This window comes from Caretta caretta, chromosome 12 (genome assembly GCF_965140235.1).
Source record: "Caretta caretta isolate rCarCar2 chromosome 12, rCarCar1.hap1, whole genome shotgun sequence".
NCBI lineage: Eukaryota > Metazoa > Chordata > Testudines > Cheloniidae > Caretta > Caretta caretta.
Window position 1 is genome coordinate 38,208,987 of NC_134217.1, and position 21,236 is coordinate 38,230,222.

At 46.7% G+C, this 21,236-nt stretch overlaps 1 protein-coding gene across 3 annotated transcripts in view; it reads left to right on the forward strand.

The window, feature by feature from the left end:
• Positions 1-21,236, forward strand: part of JPH3 (junctophilin 3) — a 150,527-nt gene that overhangs the window by 102,841 nt on the left and 26,450 nt on the right. The window contains exons 4-6 of one of the 3 annotated variants that reach the window (XM_075118459.1): positions 414-1,333; positions 11,247-11,474; positions 12,348-20,822. In XM_075118459.1, the coding sequence (XP_074974560.1) occupies positions 414-1,333; positions 11,247-11,444 (1,118 nt within the window). In that variant the 3' untranslated portion in view covers positions 11,445-11,474; positions 12,348-20,822. Of the gene's footprint in view, positions 1-413; positions 1,334-11,246; positions 11,475-12,347; positions 20,823-21,236 lie in introns of those variants that run through there. The other 2 variants (XM_048870872.2, XM_048870873.2) reach the window with 2 other exon arrangements.

The window sequence follows — 21,236 nt, forward strand, 5'->3', positions numbered from 1 at the left end:
ATCACAGGTGAGTTGGCCAGGCAGAAGAAGGTATTTTGAAATGCCTGGCAGATCACCCGAGCGCCCCAGCCAGCACTCCCTCGCCCCACACCAGGCTATGATGTGAGCCACTGCAGAACATGTGTGGAGCCTGCTGGGCCTGTCTGCATGATCCCTGCCCTGCCAGGCTCCAGCTCGTCATAACGTACAGCACTTCGGATGCTGTGGGCAGTATCAGGCACAGTCTGAAACCAGCCAAGTCTATTCTGTCGGTCTCGGAGCAGGGAGAAGGTTGTTGTCATGGGCCTGACCTCTGGTGTCCGATACGGTCAGTCCTGTTCTTTACCCTGAAAGGCCCTGTGATGCTCTCACAGAATAGCAGTAACCCTGTCTCTCTCTCTCTCTCTCTTTCTCTCTCTCTCCTCATTTAAAAGGGCTCGAGTGCCAGAGGCCAAAGCGTCAGAACTCAAGCGACGACATCGAGGTCCTCTCCACAGGGACCCCGCTCCAGCAAGAAAGCCCAGAGCTGTACAGGAAAGGCACCACCCCTTCTGACCTCACTCCCGACGACAGCCCCCTGCAAAGCTTCCCCGCCAGCCCCTCCTCCACTCCGCCGTTGGGCCCCACCTGCAGGACCAAGAGCGCCCATTTCTCCAGGCAGGTGTCGGTGGACGAAGAGAGGGGTGGGGAGATCCAGATGTTGCTGGAGGGACGAGGCGGAGACTACTTGAGACCCAACAGCTGGAGCGAAGACCAAGCAGGCGGGACGCGTGGCGTTAGAAGCGGGACCCTGCGCAGCAGTCATTTGGGGTCTGCCTCCATCCCTGAAGATTACGGAGGCCGGAGTGGAGGGCACAAACATAAGGCCTCCAACCACAAGCAAAGAGAGAGGTGGACAGATTCCCCAGCTGCAGTTTCTTGGACTTCCCACCACAGGTCCCACAACCAAAGCTCAGGGAGTGCCAAGCTGCTTGAGCTGGATGAGGAGAAACTGAGCAATTACGAGATGGAAATGAAACCCCTCATGAGGATGGATTCTTACATGCAAGAGTTTCACACCCAAAAAAGACACTATAGTAAAGCAGGCGCCTGCAGGAGCCTGGCTGAGGACCACCGTGGGGAAGACCGGGGCTTTCGGGTTCAGAGACTGAGGTCTAAGTCCCAGAACAAAGAGAATTTCAGGCCAGCTTCCTCTGCTGAGCCCACAGTGCAGAAACTGGAAAATCTGAGGTTCGGGGACAAAGCGGAACCCCGGCTATTAAGGTGGGACTTAACCTTCTCCCCGCCACAGAAATCCTTACCTGTTGCACTAGAATCCGAGGAGGAAAATGGGGATGAGCTCAAGTCCAGTACGGTAAGTAGACAAACTTGTGTCATTGAACCTGACTCAGGAAGCAGATGCCAAGGCAAACCTGAGCTGGTTCAGAACCGTTGCAATGTTAGAAAGGTGTGGAAGAAAATTTACACCATGAGAAAAACTGCCCCCCCCCACAACCAACCACCTTTAGTACCTTAAATTCCCCCCACCTCCCATTCTACACAAGGTATCAAGTACATTGAAAGGTGGTTTTTGCAGCTTGCTTTACTGGCAAAATGTCTCTGGGGAAATGGCAAGTTTTCCACATTAGGTGTGGGAGGGTATAAGCAGGGAAATGTGATTTATTACAAGATAAAATTTTGTGACAATTAAATCCCAGCAGGACTCAGACTTGATCAAATGTATGAATCGTTGCAAACCACCCTCCCTCCACCCAATAAAAACCCAGCACCCTCAGAAAGGACAAAATAATTATCAGGTTCCTGCCCATATGAAAATTCACCCAGCAAAAAAGTGCAGGTCCATGCAGCTCTTGTTGATACCATTTTATCACTAGGCCTGGCAAAGCCTTGTTTTGGTCCAACAATATGAAATAACCCAGTTGCAACATCTCTGTATTTGAATCTTTACCTCATGCCACTGCAACAGTGTACCGTGATGTTATGTCACTGCAGCACAGTGTATCACCAAGTGTGATGCAATGTTCTTGTGCCATAGTGATGTTGCATTGCAAAGCCTGAAACGAATGGGATCCTTTAATTGTGCTATACGACAGTCATGGAAGAGGCCCAAGAAAATTAGGACTGTTCTCTGAATTTCTGGATAAGGGATGATCCAGATTCTAGTTTAACTCCTGGGAGTGAGCTGCATAGCACTAAACACAATAGAAGCCACTGGGAGCGTGTAGGTGCTTTGTCTGGCCCTAAATATCTGCAGGGAGCAGGGCCTAAACAACTGATCTGTTAGCACCAATGCACAGGGCTCTGTCACAGGAGCTAAAGGTGAAATCCAGCCCTTGTTGTGGGCTAGGATCTAGCAGGTGACGTTACTTATGCACAGAAACTCAGTACATCATATACTCCCCCAGAGTTAGACAAGCTTCTGCAGTTCACAGGAGTTGAACCCAACCTATGTGCTGGAGACATAGTTACGATATAGATCACACACACAGGGAACTGGCGCTCAAACCCTGGCTTCAGATCTAAGCAAACATTAATACAGGACAGTTATTACTGACTAACTAGCAGGCACAGCCTGCATGTAAAGATGCACAGACAAGCCATTAGAATGCACATCATATTTCTAAGTGCTATAACTGTGAAGCAGCATGTTTGGTTTTCTCACATTCATAACCAAGGGTGGAACAGATGGCGAAGGTTTGAGTTGAAGTTAATGAAATACAGAGTGATAGATGATATGTGGATTTAAATAACCCATGTTGCTGGTGACTCTTTGTTCTAGAAAGAGTTTTCTGCATTAACAGGGTTTGGTTCCAGTGGCATGGACAGGGAGGGAGTAATCAGAAAGAGCTTGTTGAGCGAGTATATCTAGGACACAAAGCATCACCCATCCACAGCATAACAACAAGACAATGTTGCATACATATAGCATGTTGCACCTTCAAGGATCTCCAAACACTTCACCAACATTAGTGAATTTAGCCTCACTATACCCAAAGGTAGCCGTGTGTGATTAGCTCCATTTTACAGATGGGAAAACTGAGGCACAGAGCAGTTAAGCCCCTTGTCCAAGATCACACAGTGAAGCAGTATCAGAACCAGGAAAAGGACATAGCACCTTTTAGCTCTGTGCCGTCAGAGCCACAGGGTTCATGAGTGGGAACCCCAAACCTGTGCAAAGCATTGCCGCTCTGGACTTCCCAGACAGGCATTAAGTTTTTCAAAGCAGGTTTAAGTCCATCCAGCCTCCCCAGAGCACAACTTAGAATGCCAGTTTTAGACAAGCCTTCCTATTTCCAGCAGGCTGCCTCCAGCACGTGGGCAGTCCTGATGCAGAGCCTCCTGGCAGAGAGGTTTTGCAGAACGCAAACCACAGCTCCTGCAAAAGTCTGTGCGCTCCCACACAGCGGACAGCTTGCACAGCGGCCCTGCTTTTCTGCCATGCCCAGCGTTGTCGTTTGTGAAGCTGTTTGCTGAAAAAGACATTTCTCATCTCAAAGACAACTGGGTTGCTTCCGAAAGTGGAAGAAAGGGAGGCTGTTAGCTGGGCAGGTCTGTTTTTGACCTACCTGGAACATCCTTGAGCATCACTCTTGCAGGACAAGCGGTTTTAAAAATAATCGACCATAAACCAGCTCAACAGGAGCCACTATTGAAACCAGAATACTGGCTCCTAGTTGCAGTAGCGTCTCTCCTCTGGGTGATCAGTCCAAATCCAGCCCCAGCGCAGTAACGACCACAAGTAATGACCATCCAATAGTTATTATGTGCCCTATGTGAAGTGAACAGGGTGGGTTCAGGTCAGTTCCCAGCGAAGCCATTATCACAGCTGGCATTAGTCCCACCCCTTGTTATTAGCATTATAGGAGCGCCCAAGGCGTTGAAATGCTGTGGAGGCGGTGCCTTCCCTCTAGATGTGATCCCTCCAGGCCAGGGCTGAACAACCGGCGAGGGGAGGAAGAGGTTGGGCAGCATGCGCTGCTTTGGCATGTGCTTTCTGTGAGTAGTCAGGGGATTTCAGTCTTCAGGGCTCTCAAGCCAGTACTCAGTTCATATGAAAAATTTAAAAGAAAAAGTAAAAAAAACCCAAACCTTGATGTTTCTGTGTGTGTGTGGACCTGCACACCCAGAACAAACTCACATCAACATGCAGCGACTTGTCTCCATTTGGGCACAGGACTATGGACATGGATGGGCGTGTACTGGCTCCTGTATTGTCAGGTTGCGGGGACTGTATGATGCAGAAATCTGTCCTACGTTTGAGTGGTCCATCGCTTTCTGTAGCCTCTGGACCAGTCTTTGAAAAAGAGAACTAATCTTTGGGGAGGTATGGAGGAACAGAGTCTTTAAAATGCCAGCAGCCCTTTTACTCATCAGCACAAAATTCATCATGTTTTTAGGGAGGGGAGAATAAATACATGACTTGAGTTGCAAAGGGGCTGAACAGCTGCATCTCCCAGGCAAGCTAATGAGTGTTGTGGGACCTCAGTCAGGCCAGAATTCAGACATGAACTGATACCAGACAGTTTCATTAGATTATCGTAATTTAGCAGGAGTGCTAGCAGAGGGAGGGGATAGCTCAGGGCTTTGAGCATTGGCCTGCTTAAACCCAGGGTTGTGAGTTCAAGCCTTGAGGGGGCCATTTAGGGATCTGGGGCCAAAAATGGGGATTGGTCCTACTTTGAGCAGGGGGTTGGATTAAGATGACCTCCTGAGGTCCCTTCCAAAGCTGATATTTTATGATCACATTTATTTAGATGAAGCGATTACAGGGACAAATTCCGGTCTCAATGAAGTCTATGACAAACCACCTGTTGATTTCAGCAGGACGAACAGTTGGTCCTTTGACGTTCTCCTTTCACAGATGTTCATTAGAAAAGCCCTGTCCACTTTTGGGTACAATCCATGCTACCAAAAATCTGTGTTCACCTCTAACACATTTCCCCTCACCCCCAGATGTTGTCAGATGCAGCTTTGGTTTTCTCAGTTATTCGCTAAAATCCTGTCTTATTTCAGACAACTCAAGGACAACTCTTGTTATGGGAGCTTTGTTTGATTAGACCACAGAAATGTCCCTGTTCAATTTCAACGACCAGCAAGGCATTATAAACAGAAAGAGAAAAATTCCAGTGGCCGCCGGGTTTTGTTTTTTTAAGAGACTCATTCTCTATTGAGATATCCTAAGCATGTTTCACTGTCATCAGGGAAAGTGAAAGGGAGCCAGCCAGCCTGTAATTAGCACGCCTCTGCTGAGGTATCACAGTAGAAGTGATGAGGGTGTCAGCGAAGGCTGCTTGGCCAGGTATTGAGCCAGGGGGAGGATACCTGAGAGAAGAAGGTGATATAAGTCAATGCTTAAAGGGGGAAGGAAGCAGGGCGGATGAAATCCAGCAGCTCTCCCCAGAAATAGAACCTCCCGGCCTACGTAGGTGACAGATGTTCCTTTCTCAGCTCTTTCAGGGGCTTTCAAAGCATTTTAAAGGGATTGCACCTCAGGATGGAGAAAATGTAGTCACCTTGAGTCCCAAAGAATACAAAACAAGTGATAAAAATAGCGACCGGTTGCTGCCTCCGTAATGAACTAACACCCACTCCCTGCGCCAACAGAGACTCTTTCCACCTGACGTTTAGGAAGACGGGCGACTGAGAGCGAATCTCTCCTAGCGGCTGCTTGTAAAGGGCTCTTCCCACCCCCAGCTCCCGCTGTCATTTGGCAGGTTGGGCTGGTCAACGCGAACATTGTTTGGACTCTGAATGGCTGTTCAGTTCACCCACATTTGTATCTCTGCCTGGGCCTGATCCAATGCCCTTTGAAGTCTAGGGAAAGACTTCCACTGTCTTCCAGGCCATTGGCTTAGGCCCCTTTTCTGCTTTACACTGGTGTGAATGGGGCTTATCTGCATATCTGGGCAATGGGGTTCCTGGGGTCTTTCCATATTCAGGCCTTGATCTTAGCCTTCCCAGACCTCCTGTCTCACCACAGCCTTTTGCCACAGCCCTCTCTCAAGGTGACTTCCACAGCACCACACTTCATGTCTGAGGTCTCCCTCCCTAGAGACACTCACAACAGGTCCAATGTCTCCCTAAGCACTCTCTTTACTGACCATATATATATAGTCCGGCAGCCACTTGATTCCTGTCATCTGTTCCTGAGATGACCACGTATTAGTCCCGTTAGATGACATCCCCCAGAATGCCCTGGTTTAGGGCTAAGCCAGGACTGGTCCATGCTTGCCTATCACCTCCCTTTAAAGCCAGTGGATAACTATGTCACAGTGACTATACACAACAAACTGTAAAATTATAAAATCACAGAAACGTAGGGAGGGACCTCAAGAGGTCATCTAGTCCATCCCCATATGTTGAGGTAGGACTAAGGGTATTTAGACATCCCTGACGCATCTGCCTAACTTGTTCTTAAAAACCTCCATTGATGGGGAGTCCACACTTAACTTCTTTCACTGCTTAACTGTCCTTAGAGTTAGAAAGTTTTTCCTAATACCGAACTTAAGTCTTCCTTGCTGCAAATTAAGCTCATTACTTCTTGTTCTCTCGTCAGTGGGCATGGAGAATTGTCCATAAAATTATCCATAAACTGCCTCTGCATAAAGTGATGTCAAATGCACAGAGCAAACACATTTGGGGGTGGGTGGGTGGCAAGGAAATACTATTTTTTCCTCTAATCTCTTTCATGTACAGCCATCTCAGGGATTACTTTAACAACTCTAGGTAAATAGTTTTCAGACAGAAGTGTTATGTTCAACTTGACATTGTCCTTTCAAAACCCTTTTGATATCAGGAGGCCTTTGATGTAGCTGAAGGATTTAGCCTCATTTTTATTGTCATCCTGTATGTGTTTTAGTCTTTTTGAAGTGAATATTTAAAGATGGGCCTCACCCAACCCCCGAACTATGAATACTCCCCACCACCACTGCAACTACGCAATAATTAGGATCAAAATCTGGATCTCAGCTTTGTGGCTGGCTCCCTCTCCTGATAATTCAGCCAACTAAAATCCTGGATCACCCCCAAACTTCGGAAACATTGGCATTTGGATCTAGAACCTGCAACTCACACCCAGCTCTACAGCTCTTCATAACGTGGGCCCATAAGTCACGCTGGCAGAATGTGCAGGTGCACTAATACATATAACCCTCATAAGTAGGATGGAATTACATTGCGTCTGCAAACACACAGACACACAAAATTCACAGGTACAATTTAGGAATGCGTGTTTGAAAATGTAGCCCCTTAATCGGTTCTTGTTTTATTGTAAAATCTCCAAGCTGGTTTTCTTTAGCTAGGCACTATGTAAATAAAATGTATTCTCACACACACACACAAATGCATATTATGTAAGGCCCTTGTCCTGTGATGTGCTGACTTCATTGGGACTTGAGGGTACTCAGCACCTTGCAGGATGGGTCCCGTCCCCCCCCCCACACACACACACAAATAAATAGCGGTCATGGCTCCAGGGCTTAATCCCTAAGGGCTGATGAAAGTCCACGGGAATTTTTTCTGAGTGAGGACTGAGGATCAAATTTCTATTATCTCTACATTCTGACTATCAGCGTCTACTACTTACACGGCATCCATTACTTCTGGAGAAGCACACCGATTCACCATACCCCAGCCTTCACATACAGCCCTTCCTGTAACCAGGCAAGAGAGATGATGCAGAGGCTCCAAGAAATACGCAAGAGATCTTGCTATGCCAAGCTATTAGTCTGGGAGGTGCTCAGACACTAAGGTGATGGGCATCAGTACAGATCCCATAGAACGGCAGACAGTGTTTCTTACCGAGACCATAAACCACAATGGATCCACTTGCCATCTAACTACGCCCTGCTGCAGTATTATATGGCTTTTCAGTAATGCCCTATTTTATTGTGCACTGGCACCAAGTGACTGCTTCTTTTATGTAACTACATTGGGGGCCAGATTCTCTTCTTGGTTACTCCTGTGCTCACTTACTGGGGTCCCTCTTTGCACAGGTGTCAATGAGAATTTACCCCCATGTTTTACTTGGTAAATGCTCTTTAACTATTTAGCAGTGACATGTTCCTATAGATTGCATGGGGGCTACTATTCAGCAACAACGACATCCAGCTGCTGATTTTTCAGCATTTTCCCAGTGCTGAGGCTTTCTGCTGAGCAGCATCCTTGATAATTACACTAAAGAGATCCCAGAAGGATTCCTAGGTAACCACACTACAGTTTCCATGGCAGAGATAACAAAGGTCGGACTCTGTGATAACAAACAACAATGGATTGTTCATATTTTAATTAACAATGCTGTGGTTTTATTTGTGAGGTACACCTCCCTGGCCCCCCATATTCCCAGTAAGACACTTGGGTTGCTGTATAACAGTTAGACACAAACAGGATAATGAGACAGAAATTATGGTGCTTAGATACTACAGTGACGAGATTATTACTACATTGATGCTAGAGACAGATTGGAAACTACATTCAAAACATAAAGCTTCCCAAAATATTTATGATTAATTATTATTTCATTGCAGGGGTCCATTTTATTTCTTACAGAGCATCACTCTTGATCCACATCCCCAGTGCCCAGGAAGTCATGAATTTAAAAGCTAAGGACCTGATTGTCACTAAAGCCCATTTACACCTCTCTGGCAATAATATAATTTACCCCTCCTTCCATGCCCCTTTACACTGCCAGGGAGAAGTAAAGAGGCCTTCGTATAAGAGCGAATCAGCCCCTGAGCTGCTCAGCTGCTTCATCTTCTTGCTGAAATTTACCATCCCCAGTGTGGAAAGGCGAGTGAGTGAAAGGAGGATCCATATAATAATTCCCTTCTGAGGATGTGGTCAGCCAGCTATTCACCCTGCATGTAGTTACACTGCTGCTTCGTGGTAGAGCAGAGTCTGGAAATCTGTGCATTGATGCTGGGCTGCGGAGTGAAATTTTGAAACTATGCCCTGACTTTACAAGGGATTGGGACTGGAAATTATAAACAACCCCTTGCAGCTCCTGGTGTCACTGCCTAGAACCAGCACATCTCTCTCTACTGTTCTTCGCAGTGGCTCTTTGTAGGCGCTGGGATAAAGTACTCTGCCCTCAAATGACATGTGAGCCCTAGCTGCAAAACAGCTCAGGCTCTGAAGGCCCATCCCCCCCGAAGTCTGCAGGCGTGTCAGTCCCAGGTTTTGATTTGGGCTTTTCTCTGAATCGAATGATCAGTTACCAGATAGCTAAAGTGGGGCAAGAATTAAATAAAATGCCACTGAACGGCTAGAACTGTGTGTGGCATCTCAAATCACAGGGCCTCAAAGTAAAAGGGATTTTTTCTTTTGTTTCAATATGGGTTTCCCTTGTTAAAGGTCCAGCATGGTCTACAGTACAGTGAAGTCACTTTATCTGCTGGTTCTAAAACGTTCACGGGAGTTTACCAACCTGTTGCCAGCTTGAGGACAGGCCTGAATTTCCTCCAGGGCTCACTTGCCTCAGAGTGTTTCATCTTCCTCCAGGGCACCAAAGAGGAATCAGGAAAAGATGACACATATCCCAGGATAGTCAGCTTCCTGTGACTGCAGGGGACAGGAAGGGGATACGTAGACCTTTAGTGGAAGTTCAAGCACAATGCTGTCGAATCAGAAGCCCAGGCATAAGCAGCATTTAAAAGTTTACAATTGGAGTTGAAGCAAAAGCTCTGAAAGGTCACAAAACTTTTTATTAGACTAGCTAGCATATTATCAGAAATCTGGCCCCTCTGCTAAGACATTCCAACGCCTTTACAATGGGTGGGCCATTCCCAGCGGAGAGATCACTACATGCATAATCCTCTTTGGAGTTAGCTCAGGAGGGGTAGAGAAAGGGCAAATGTGAAAAGCAAAGAGAAGCTGTAGGCTGAAAGAATGTCAGACATCAGCTGCCCCCTTTGCAAGGAATCCCCAGAGACAACTGCACACGCAGAGGTAATTTTTAAACTCAGCTCACCTGTTCCACAAGCTCACAGACCTCTCACGGGCATGACTTTGGTATCCCAGCACACACGTTAAGGGCCTAATCCTGCAGCCTCTACTCGGGTAAAATTCCAGTCGACTTTCCATTGAACTCCATGATTGCCATGGGAGTTTGCTCTCAGGAAGGATTGCAGGGTTACATTTTCTCGCATTTAAGAGGGGAAAGTTGTAGTGACCAGAGAATTAAGAAATGCTTAGGCTAGCCACATCTGGTCCTGTTCTACAACTCTGTTCAGCAATGAGACAGAAGCACAGAGAGGGTACCACATGCCATCTGCCTGAGCAGCATTCAGGCTGGCTGGCATGTAAGTTTGCCTCTTGTATGTGGTTAATTTGATCTACTAGATCGAGCACACGAATAGGAAAAGGGGCAGAAACACTGTCACTTGGGACATTTAAACGGTGACTGGACCAAAGGCTAAAGAACGTGCACTAGGGAGCCATCCTGCACTGGCTGATGAGTGGCTGAGACCCAGTGGGTTTTTGCATCACTGTGCTACCCTGCCAGCAGAAACAACCAAACTGATAACCATCAGCAACCTATTATCCTATTGATCCAAGGGGAAAGCATGTGAAACCCAATAATCTTTTGAAATGGAGCTAGTACTGTGAATAACAATCTGCATCACAGTATTTAGCCTCGCTCCAACTTGGCAGCAGGCAGAGAAGGAATTTGGCACCCAAAAGGGTTGGCTACAGGCAAAGAGATTTGCACAAACCAGTCCAGAGCAGCTACCTGGCTGCCAGGAGGCTCCCTCAGAAATCCTTCCATTTGGTTGGCTTCCTTTGACCTCGTTGCTACGCAACAGCATATGCCTTTCCAGCAAGCTTGAGCTTTTCAAAGGCAGAGCCCCATCCTCCCTGTCCTCCTTCCCCTGGGCCCCCGCCTCCCCAGATGTGAAATGAATCAAGCAGCTCCAGAGGAGAAATGATCTCTGTCTCGCAAGGAGGTTTTTAAATAGATCTACACTGTGGTATGAAGACTGGCTTAATGAGGGCATCCACCCCTGCCTTGTTCCAACCGGAATGGGCAGATGAGCCTTGTTATAATGAAGAAGGGAGGGAAGGAGGGAGAAGCAGGGAACTAATTGCGCCATTTCATGAAATAAACAAATCTGTATAATTAAAAATGACTATGAGTGGGGGCCATTCAGGGCCTCCGGCTGTCCTACTGTGTATCCCATTCCCTGTGCTACCCAACTGCAGCAGCTGAGACAAAGGTGCCGGCTATTCCATCCAGTGCCCGCCACCTCCCATTCAGTTTTGCATTCTAGCCTGCCCCAGTACTTGGATTCTTCCGAACCATGTTGGTCGAGGCAAGCAGCAGTCCCACTCAGAGGCTTAGCATTCAAAGAGGGAGCAGCAGCCTAGCGTGCCAAGCACAGAAGACTGATGTCCCAGCGCTGGCCCACCTCCAGGGTGTGTTGCACGCTGCACGGGAGCTCACACTTATTAGACAACCGACTCTCTGAAGAGACCACCCCAAAGTGCCCCAAAGCGTAGTGAGTACCATTCTGCACCATCTTTTTTCCCTTTTTTCCCCATCGTCACCTCAGATAGGCACCTGGTTTTAGCTGGTCCCTTAAGGCAAGACTCACTGTGTACATGACAGGAGGGAATCCAAGCTCAGGTGCTATCCTCACTTATTGATCCACCAGGTATACGCTTTCTCGGTCAACCTCCCATCATGGTCACAACTTGGCACCAATGCACTGGATTGCTCCAATGCCCCCCTTTGAGAACCGAATGAGGTGTGTCGTGCTCTATCTTTAGTCCATCAGCTTTGTCCTCACTCCACCGTAACAAGGATAGGACTGCCGGGGGCTGCATTTGGCCCGTGGGGTGCACAGCGCTTGCCCCTAACTGAACATAATTGGTTTATTTCACGAAGACAATGACAACGAGCTCCTCTGAGGTCTCAGAAGCTGCTTTTGCACTGAATTGTACACGGACAAAAGCCAGGTGAGGTAGAGATCCTATGGTTAAAACAAAGTCCTAGGAGTCAGGACATCTGGGGTCATTTCCTGGCTCTGCCACAAAACCTGCTGTGTGTCTCTGTTTCCTCAGTGTAGAATCCGTACCGGCCTCAAAAAGGTGACAGTGAAGCAAAATTCACTAACAGTTGCAAAGTGCTTTGAAATTCTTGGATGGAAGGTGCTACTTAAGTACTACTTACCCCTCCCTCAACCTGTTTTGTCTCATGCATAGAGGTGCCCATAGCTTCAGTGGAAGTTACTGGTGCTCTGCACCTCAACAAACCATGCCTTGCCGGGTTATGGTATAATTACAGATTCTGACCCTTCCTACCAACAGTTGGCTAACCACCAAATTTCGAGATGGTTTGTAACTCCTTTCCTTCTCTTTCTCTGTTCCAGGGCTCGGCTCCCATTCTGGTAGTCATGGTGATCTTACTGAACATTGGCGTCGCCATTTTGTTTATTAACTTTTTCATCTAATTGAGACTGTCTTGTTTGAAAAAATAAGAGTTACGTGTACGAACGGGGGAAAAAAACCAAACAAAAACAAATCAAAAAAAGGGAAAGATCATGACTTGAACCATCCTGTGACAACTTCCAAGTCTTTTCACAGAAGAACAACAAATGATTGAGTCTCACTCACAGTTTGCCTTTTTTTCCTGGGTAATGTTTTTTGGATTTTAGCCAAAATTCTTTGCTTGTACAACACTATGCTGTGTGGCATGGCAGAATGCTAACAACTCTATGACCCTCCCAGCACCAGAAAGGATGAGACAGGATCCCAGCAAAATAAGAGTCAGTTATTTTTTCCCCTCCAAAGTAAATAAAGAACAAAACTGGCAAAATGGAGGTAAGAGGGTGGGCAGATGGAACAGGGACACAAAGGGGGTTGAATGAGTCTCTGGTGTAAACACTCAACCCCATTGTTGTGAAGTTGATGGGGGGGGGAATCCCCTTTCACCCATCCTCTTCTAACCCCCCTGCCACAAAAAAAAAAACCCTCACATTTTTCTTCCCTTCTCTGCTACCAGAAAAAAAAAAAAAAGCAGGAATGAGGAGGAGAAAAAGAGGTGCTTGGGGAAGGGGAAGAGACCCCCCCTGAGTACAGAGGATGAAAGGAAAGTGGCCCATTTTTGTTACAGTTTAAAAAAATTCTGAAGCAATCAGCATTTTGCTCAGTTCTGGTGTGGTGGTGGTGGGAATTACAAGGTGTAAATATCATACCTGCTGGCACCCTCCCGTCCTCACTCGGCCAGAGCAAAACCGCCCAAAGCCACCCTCTTTCCGTTCAAAGCTGATTTCTCCTAGCTACAAATCTGCCCTCCCTCCACCCCTCCTCACCCCATAAATTGCCTGGTAGCTTATTACAGCCCAAATTCCGCCCCCCAAACACCCACACACACCCCCAGGAGTGGTGATACTAAAACAATCACCAGCTATCCCATCCTGAACTGCAACACCCCTACACAAACACACCAGCGCTTACAGAGAATGCAAGGAAGCTGTCCGGTGGGAGATTTGATTCTGATCTAGCAAAGGACATCTGGGGAGGAGCACTGGAACAGCTGCAGGAGCGGAGGAGAGCAGCTGGATATGCTTGTTACATCTTGCCATGGACCGCTTCAGACATCATGCTTGGGCTCTGAGCATGTCGTATTTTTGCACTTTGTATGCAGGATATATATTCCAGCTTCCGACATGTCCCTGTAAAAAAATGTCATTGGCAACAGCAGCCTCTAAGGATGTATTCTTTTCTATAAGTCACTTAATTTTGTTTGTTTTAACATCTTCGTAATGGAAGTGGCCTACTGAGGTGCCTTCCTGTCCTACCCTTCTATGAGTCTATGCCTGCCTTGATTTTTTCCCCACCCTTTCCTCCCCGATAATACACATTCATTAAAGATGCAGTACCCCAGTCCTGAGCTGTTATGGTCGCAATGACAAGAGCATGGTTTTAGCTCAGTTGCTTGGAAATTCCTGAAGTCCTGTTACATTCCAAAAACAATTTAACTGTTTTCCCTGCCCACCTCCATCCCCAAGACCACATGCAGTCTGTCCTTGCCGGATAAGTCAGCTGTGCACTTCAAAAAAGTTAACTGCCTCTCTCTGATACAGTACATATTGGAACCCTATCTGACCCACAATTACACCCACTGCAAATCCATTGGATAAAGGGGGGAAGGGGGTCTTGAGGGTCAGATATGGCCCGTATACAATCCTCTAGATTTTATCTGTGACCAAATCCGTCTCATCATTTTACATACAGAGTGTTGGGCACAACCCTGACTTGTGGACTTGGCTTTGCTTTGCTTACATTTTATCTGTTTCTCTGCTACCTTTTTAGCAGATTTCTTTATTACACTGCACTGGATTGCTATATTTTTAACCAGAAATAAACTAAAGATTAGTGCATGTGCCAGTTAAATTCAGTTCTTTTCCTTAAACTGCCACGCTCATTCTCTCTTACCATTTTCTTTCCTTTTTTTGTTTGTTTTCCTTTCTGGGTTGAGGGTGTGGGATGGAAGGAATGAAAGGCAGATAATGCAAGCCTAGTAACCTTTCTGATAATTTTGTTTCCAGGGGAACAGTCCATCTTTTTGGTCCATCTTCATTTTTTTCCCCATTCATCTTTTTTAATATTGAACGGTTGCTGCAGACCTTAAGTGAACCAAATAACGACATAATGTAATTGCAGCCCTAGGAAATCATACATGCTGCGATATGTGTTTTGTAATTCTGTTTGCAACTCTTTGTAAAGATTCTAGAGAACTTTTTTTGTACATTCCAGTAAGTGCATGACACACAGATACCTACAGAAGTAGGTTACATATTTAAATGCAAACACAGTACAATATTTAGATATGTATAAAACAGCACAAAAATGCATATCATTATCAAATAAAAGTACTAGTGGTTTCATGACTAGGTTTCTCACACTGGTGACTGACTAGTTATTACTGCTTTTCTTGCAGACTTCCAAGGAATCGATATACGGCTACCCCAAATTCAACCTAACTCCATTTGTCTTTCATCTCTTGGTTTCTCCCTTTGAAGCACCCGGCCTCGGCCACTGTCAGAAGACAGGATGCTGAGTTAGATGGACCATTGGTCTTACCCACTATGGCTGTTCTTATGTTCTAGTTTCCATGGGACTAAGATTCAGTGGGTCTGAAAGACATCTGAAGAGTAATATTAATTGGTTCCCAAACAATGTGATTAAAAATAATGATCCCTTGATTAATCAAAGTGAGTTGAGCAATTTGTCTTAGCTCTGTGCTTTCACATCCACCCAGAGCCAAAAATATTATTGACAAGTAGCCCATTGTACTCATTGTACCTCATAAGTACTGTGTTCACGGCCCTCTCTCTCTCTTCGGCATGTCTAAGACATGCAGCACCATAGTATCTAGACACCACATCCACATATACTCTCTCTCCACGCTGTTTTACATGTATACTCAAATGTGTAGCTAGACAGATGCATGCAAGCAGCTGTGCGATTCTGAAGACAATTGACTTTGCTTTTCAGTCTTAGGGATCTTCTCATTTTCCTAAGGAGAAAGTTGCAGCTATTTATAACCAATCCAACCTCATGTCCTGAGGGCTGGTTCCATGTGTGTTGTACTGGTGACCCCCTTTCACACAGCAAGCCTCTGGTGCGACAGCCCCCACCCACCCTTATAAATTAAAACCCTTTTTTTATATTTAACAGTATATTTAACATATTTAAATGCTGGAGGTGAAGCAGGGTTTGGGGTGGAGGCTGACAGCTCATGACCCCCCATGTAATAACCTCATGATCCCCTCAGTGGTCACAACCCCCAGTTTGAGAACCCGTGTTAGAGGATACTTGGTTACTTCCTGTATCTGTCAAGTGTTTTAACACCACGGGCAATTTTTAAATCACGATTGGATGTTTTGTTAAAAGCTCTGGGGGACGTTCATCTGGTCTGACCTCCTGCATAACCCAGACGAGAGATCGCAATGGTCCCTTCCGGCCTGCAAGTCTCTGAACAGGATCTTCTTTGTCAATGTCAAATATACACATGCACACACTCACTCTTTTCCAGGTCCTACCCTCGATCTGTATTGAATGGACTTCTGCTGTGCAGATAGTATGGAATGCAGGACTACGCTACACTTTCTCGAGGACAAGCTGACATTGAGTTAAGGAGCTCCATAGCACTGAAGTCAGAAGGTTTGGCCTTCCAAGGAAGCGGACATTGCAGTGTTATCCTTTAGCTCTGGTTTCTTGCCTTGTGTTGTTGTCGAGGGGATGCTGTCTGGAGACACTTGAAATCAAACACAAGGAGTAGATTACTTGGCATAAGGACAGAGATGCTGAGACGCGCAGCTAATGCTGGTTTACTGCAAGAAAGGTACCATCCCTAAGCGCAGCCGCAAAAGCAGATGCGTGAAATCCCTGCGCCACAGCCATGTGACATGCAATGAAGGCACATATCAGAGTTGGAGCGGGACTGGAATGCACAGCGTGGCCCAAAAAGAGCAGACACAAGGATAAGTCAGGGGGCCAGAAAGCAGCATTTGGTTTGCAGCCAATAAACACTTGTGAAAAGGAAGTGCTAACAGCACAGGTGGAAGAAGAGATCTCATCCAGATCTGAGAAAGGAAGCACAGGTGAGTCAGCAAGGTATCCAGACAAGCTGAGGAGATAAACTTTACGTGGTGCTTGAGACATTCAGAAAGAGTACTGAGCATCATGGAGGTACATGTGGGACCGCGGGGGCAAGCCTTGCTGTCAATGACCTAAGTTACAGGGAAGCTAAGCGCGCTCCAGCAGTGCAGCCTCGGTGGCAGGAGGCGCATGCCTGATCACGCACTGAGCGCTCGCTCCAGCACCCGTGACCCCAGGATGCCACTTGCCAAGGCATTATCGGGGGCTGATTGTCAGCATGAAGTCAAATGGTGCCGCATGAAAAATCAGGCCCTTCCTTAGCATGCAGGGTTTGTAGGAAGGTGATGACGGAGAGAGATCAGGAAGGAAGGAAGGACTGCGAGGAGAAATGATCCGCAGGACTTCGCCATGATGTGTAATCTGACACCTACAATGTGGCAGAAGCTGTTGGGGACCCATCACTCTGAGAGGTTCTGGTCTGGGTGGTTTACATTGCCATGAAGATTGTCGATCTGTCTGTCTCTCACACACACACACGCCTCTGACTGCGAGGATGATGCTGTGTGCCTCACTCACTTACACATCTTCCATACATCCAAGAGAGAGCGTGGGTGTATAAGCTCCATCAATACATTTCTATACAGTGCATCCACAATACAGATGCATCTACCTGATTACTTTTATCTCCCAATTTGGATGAAACACAGAGCCAAGGTCCCGATCACTTGTCATTAAAAATCCTTTGGCCCCATTTTCAGGTGTGTAAGCACCAGTGGCTTATCAAAGCACTGATCCCCCTAGATTGACTTGTTTTAACCGGATCTGGTTTTCTTCTTAGCAGCCATTATGCAGCAGGATAGAGACAGGAAGCGGTGTCTTGCCCCAGAAGTGGCTGCATGTTGGTGCCAGGTAAAGTGATCCTGCTGAGACTATAGGGAAAAGCAGTTTGAGGCTTTGGAAAGGCACCAGCGAATCAGAATTGATGGCACCAGTAATTCCACTGTTGCACGCCAGCCTCCCCGCCTCTCCGCATCCTGACAGCATCTCAGAATGCAATTCTCTTGGTTAGCTGTAACGCTGAGGCATTCTGCTCTAGAGATGGGGGTCAGGGCAGCCACTGGGCCCATCTCCACCTAACAGGTTGATAATAAGCAGAGCTTCTTGACATGAACTAAAATAGTTGATGAGCTTCTGCAGCCCGAGGCCTGCATTTGTGAAAACCTTTGTGTTCTTGTCCTTCCCTTCTTGCTGAGAGGCCTGGCAGCTCAAGGTTTTCTCCATTTGACACATACTAGCAGGGCCCATCAATGGTACTCAGTGCGGGCAGGACGGAGGTCACTTCTCAAAAGCCTGCACGTGGAAAATATGTCCAGATTCAGCCCAGATGAGGTGGGTGAGAACCAGAGCAATCCAGCCCCTGGCGCCAGGAAATGCCAACAATGTCCCTCTGCAGGAAACACCACACAGAGGGAAGGAAACACCTGTTGAATTGAGCTAGTTGGGAATTCTCCACTGAGACTTTGTTTTGTCCATAAGAAAATGCCGATTTGTCAAAACTGAAACTGTTTGCCAGAAAAGTCTTCCAACTGGAAGAAATTTTGGTTTCAGAGTGGTCAAAATGGCGTATTTTGACATTTTCAAAGTGAAAACTTTTGAAATGACTGAAGCAAAACATGTCAACTGACCTTATCCAAACTTTTGTTCAGATTAGGGCTTTGTGAAAATTTTCTAGATTAATTTTTTTTCATGATCCTGGAACGAAAAAAAAAAACTCTCACTCTCTCTAAATTTGGGTGGGACAGGAAAACCAGGTCCTGCCCAGCTAGTGCTATGAGATACACGTCTCTTCTGCTGTCATCGTGCATGGCACGGCCAAGCAGCAGGGAGAGTACATGGGTGGCGAGCTGGGACACACACGGCTGGAGACATGCAGACCTCTTGCTGCTCATCCATGAACAGAAATCAAATACTTCTGTCATCCCTGCTGGACTTAATGGCTTGATTAGTTTAACTGCCACTCCCTCACACTGATATCTGCCCTGCTGCTGACACCTCTACTATCTGACCTCTGGAACCTAAAGCCACTTGGGGAAACCAGGTATCTAAAATGGACCCTGTTTTATGAGGAAGGGCTTTAGATGGTCATCCGATCAAACTTTCACCACACTTAATTTCTCCAGTGCCAAGAGCGCCTGATGACAAGGCAGATACAGGCAGTGCCTTTGCTAGTTTAAAATGAGGAGTGGATAGCACCTGCGAGTACTGGGATGTGAGGTGTTTAGTGCTAGGTCACTAGTTCAAATCCAGGTCAGGCCATTTGTGACTGAAAGCGGTTATCTGATGGCAGCTGGAGGGCCTATGCAACACAGATTGGTGGATCTCAGTCCAGTTCCAACCGGGCCCAGTAAACCACCACTACTGGCAGCTGCACCAGAGAGACCAAGGACCCGGCATGCCTGTAGTGTGTTTCACTCAGGGGTCAGCAGGATTAGTGGGCAAGCTGTGGCTCGATAGTTCTTCTGCCCCCACAAAGTCCTGGGCAGGGCTGTAGGGGGACCCAGATCCTCCCTCTCCAACAGGTCCCAGCCCAGGGCCCAAGGCAGAGAGAGAGTTTCTTGGTCACCTCTTTGTGGTGCACCTGGCAGGCCTCCTGTGGGCTGCTTCCCACCTCCCTGCTCTCTTTGGCTTGGAGGTGTGGTGGCAGCCCCCTCACCCCTAGCACAGAGATCCCAATCAGTCCCAGCAGCTCTCGCTTTAACTGGATGCTCGGAAGACCGCTGTTTTCCCTCAGCAGGGAATGGGGAACCCTCCTGGTTGGGGTCTGACCCAAAGTCCAGACACTTCTCCTCTGGATTGCCTTGCCTCCAGAGGCTGCGAATTGGCTTCCTCTCTTTGGACAGCCTCTCCTTCACTCACCTCGGGCCTGACTGTTAAGTCCATCTTGGAGCAGGTCCTCCATTTGACACATGCTCTGCAGCTGCTGAGGGGTGGGGCCCTTCTGCCCAGTACAGCTCCTTCCCTTCCTTAGGCTCTGTGCGGGGTCTGTAAACACCATCATCACAGTGCCATAAAGATCAAATGAGGTCTTCATAGTTAGAGGAGGTCCCCTGAGGAAGGGCTGAGGCATGTTGGTTGGGCGGCACGCGTGTGAGAGAGCCACATGTTACCCATACTTGTCCTGGGGGTAAACTTCAGCCTCCAGGTTTCTCAAGCTGGCACCTGACCTTTCCCAAGAACACCCGCGAGAATCAGAAATGACTGGGCAGTTGTTCAAAGCTGCAGAAGGGACCCAGTCACAGAACAACATAGCTTTCTGCCAGTACACACGGAGCTGGTTTGTTTCTGGATTAGCCAGTGCACTTCATTATCCCAGCTGGTATCCAATAAGCTCTTATGTCAAGTCTTGTTCATTTCTACCGATTAACCACCCACCCACAAAGAGATTCGCATCTCAATTAATAAGGATGAACAATCTCTTATGTTGTTGTGGGCTACAACCCATGTGAACCTTCAACTAGACATGAAACCACTAATCTTTACATTGTTGCCTTTTGTCTGAATCCTGAAGTAAATGTGAGTTTTCAGTCAGCATCTTCATTTATTCTCCATTTTCCCCCGCCTGGTGCATGCCAACTGTTTTCTGGTTACAGTGCAATTATTGTGTGTGTGGACTAAAAAGGAAAGGGAATGCTGAATATATTCTTATCTTTCTCATACATGCAGTGGCGAAAAAGAATTGCCTTGGCCTTTTCTCTTTATTTTATTTTGGAGAGGGGGGTGAAAGCAGCTTTATTATTTACAAAAAATAAAAATAAAAAAATTCTTTCCTGAATGTAAATGTTTAAATTCTAGCCTTTTTGCAAAATGAGCAACATAATACATTTAAAGGGACACTGCCAAGATAAAAATCACATAAAACATATACACACTAAAAAAGGCACAACCCTTCTATATGTTGCTCATTATCTGTGCAGCTGAGGTTGGGATTCCAACTTGGCAGGAGACTGTTTATATTTTTTTTTAAAAGCTTTCATTTAAATAATAAAAACACATTAAAGCTTTTCAGTCCATTTCAGGGTCCTGATCCCACAGTTAGGCCCATATGGACAGATACTTGCTCCAATAGCTGTGGTTGAAGCAGACCTTTTCATGGGATTCCATGTGGTTTAAGGCTCTAGCCATGGGGTACCAATAGCAGGATTAAGGCCCAGTTTTGCAAAAGCTGCTTGGTTTTTTTTTTTTTAAAAAAAAACAACCCAAAGCCTAAATTTTGGGGCCTAAACTACTTGTTAGCACCCTTTTAACACCAGCAGCAGCAAGGTATTCTCATGGTCCAGGGGCTCCCCACAAGTATTCCAAATGCGTCAACACGGTTAGATTTTCCTTCCGGCTGGCTGGCACACACGTGCGCACACACACACACAGGTTCTAATTTGAGCTTCATTGTGGGTTTTGTTTTAAGTGAATCTCAGCAAACTCTCCTTTACAGAATATTTCTCTCCCAGGACAGAATTGCTCAATATATTTATTCCCATAAGAAAAAACGTAAAGGCATAAAGAGGGAGCCATTCCCATCTCACACCCCCACCCCCTCCATTCCAGTGAAAAGCTAGCTTGGCACAAACACACACAACTACATTTCAGATTCATCC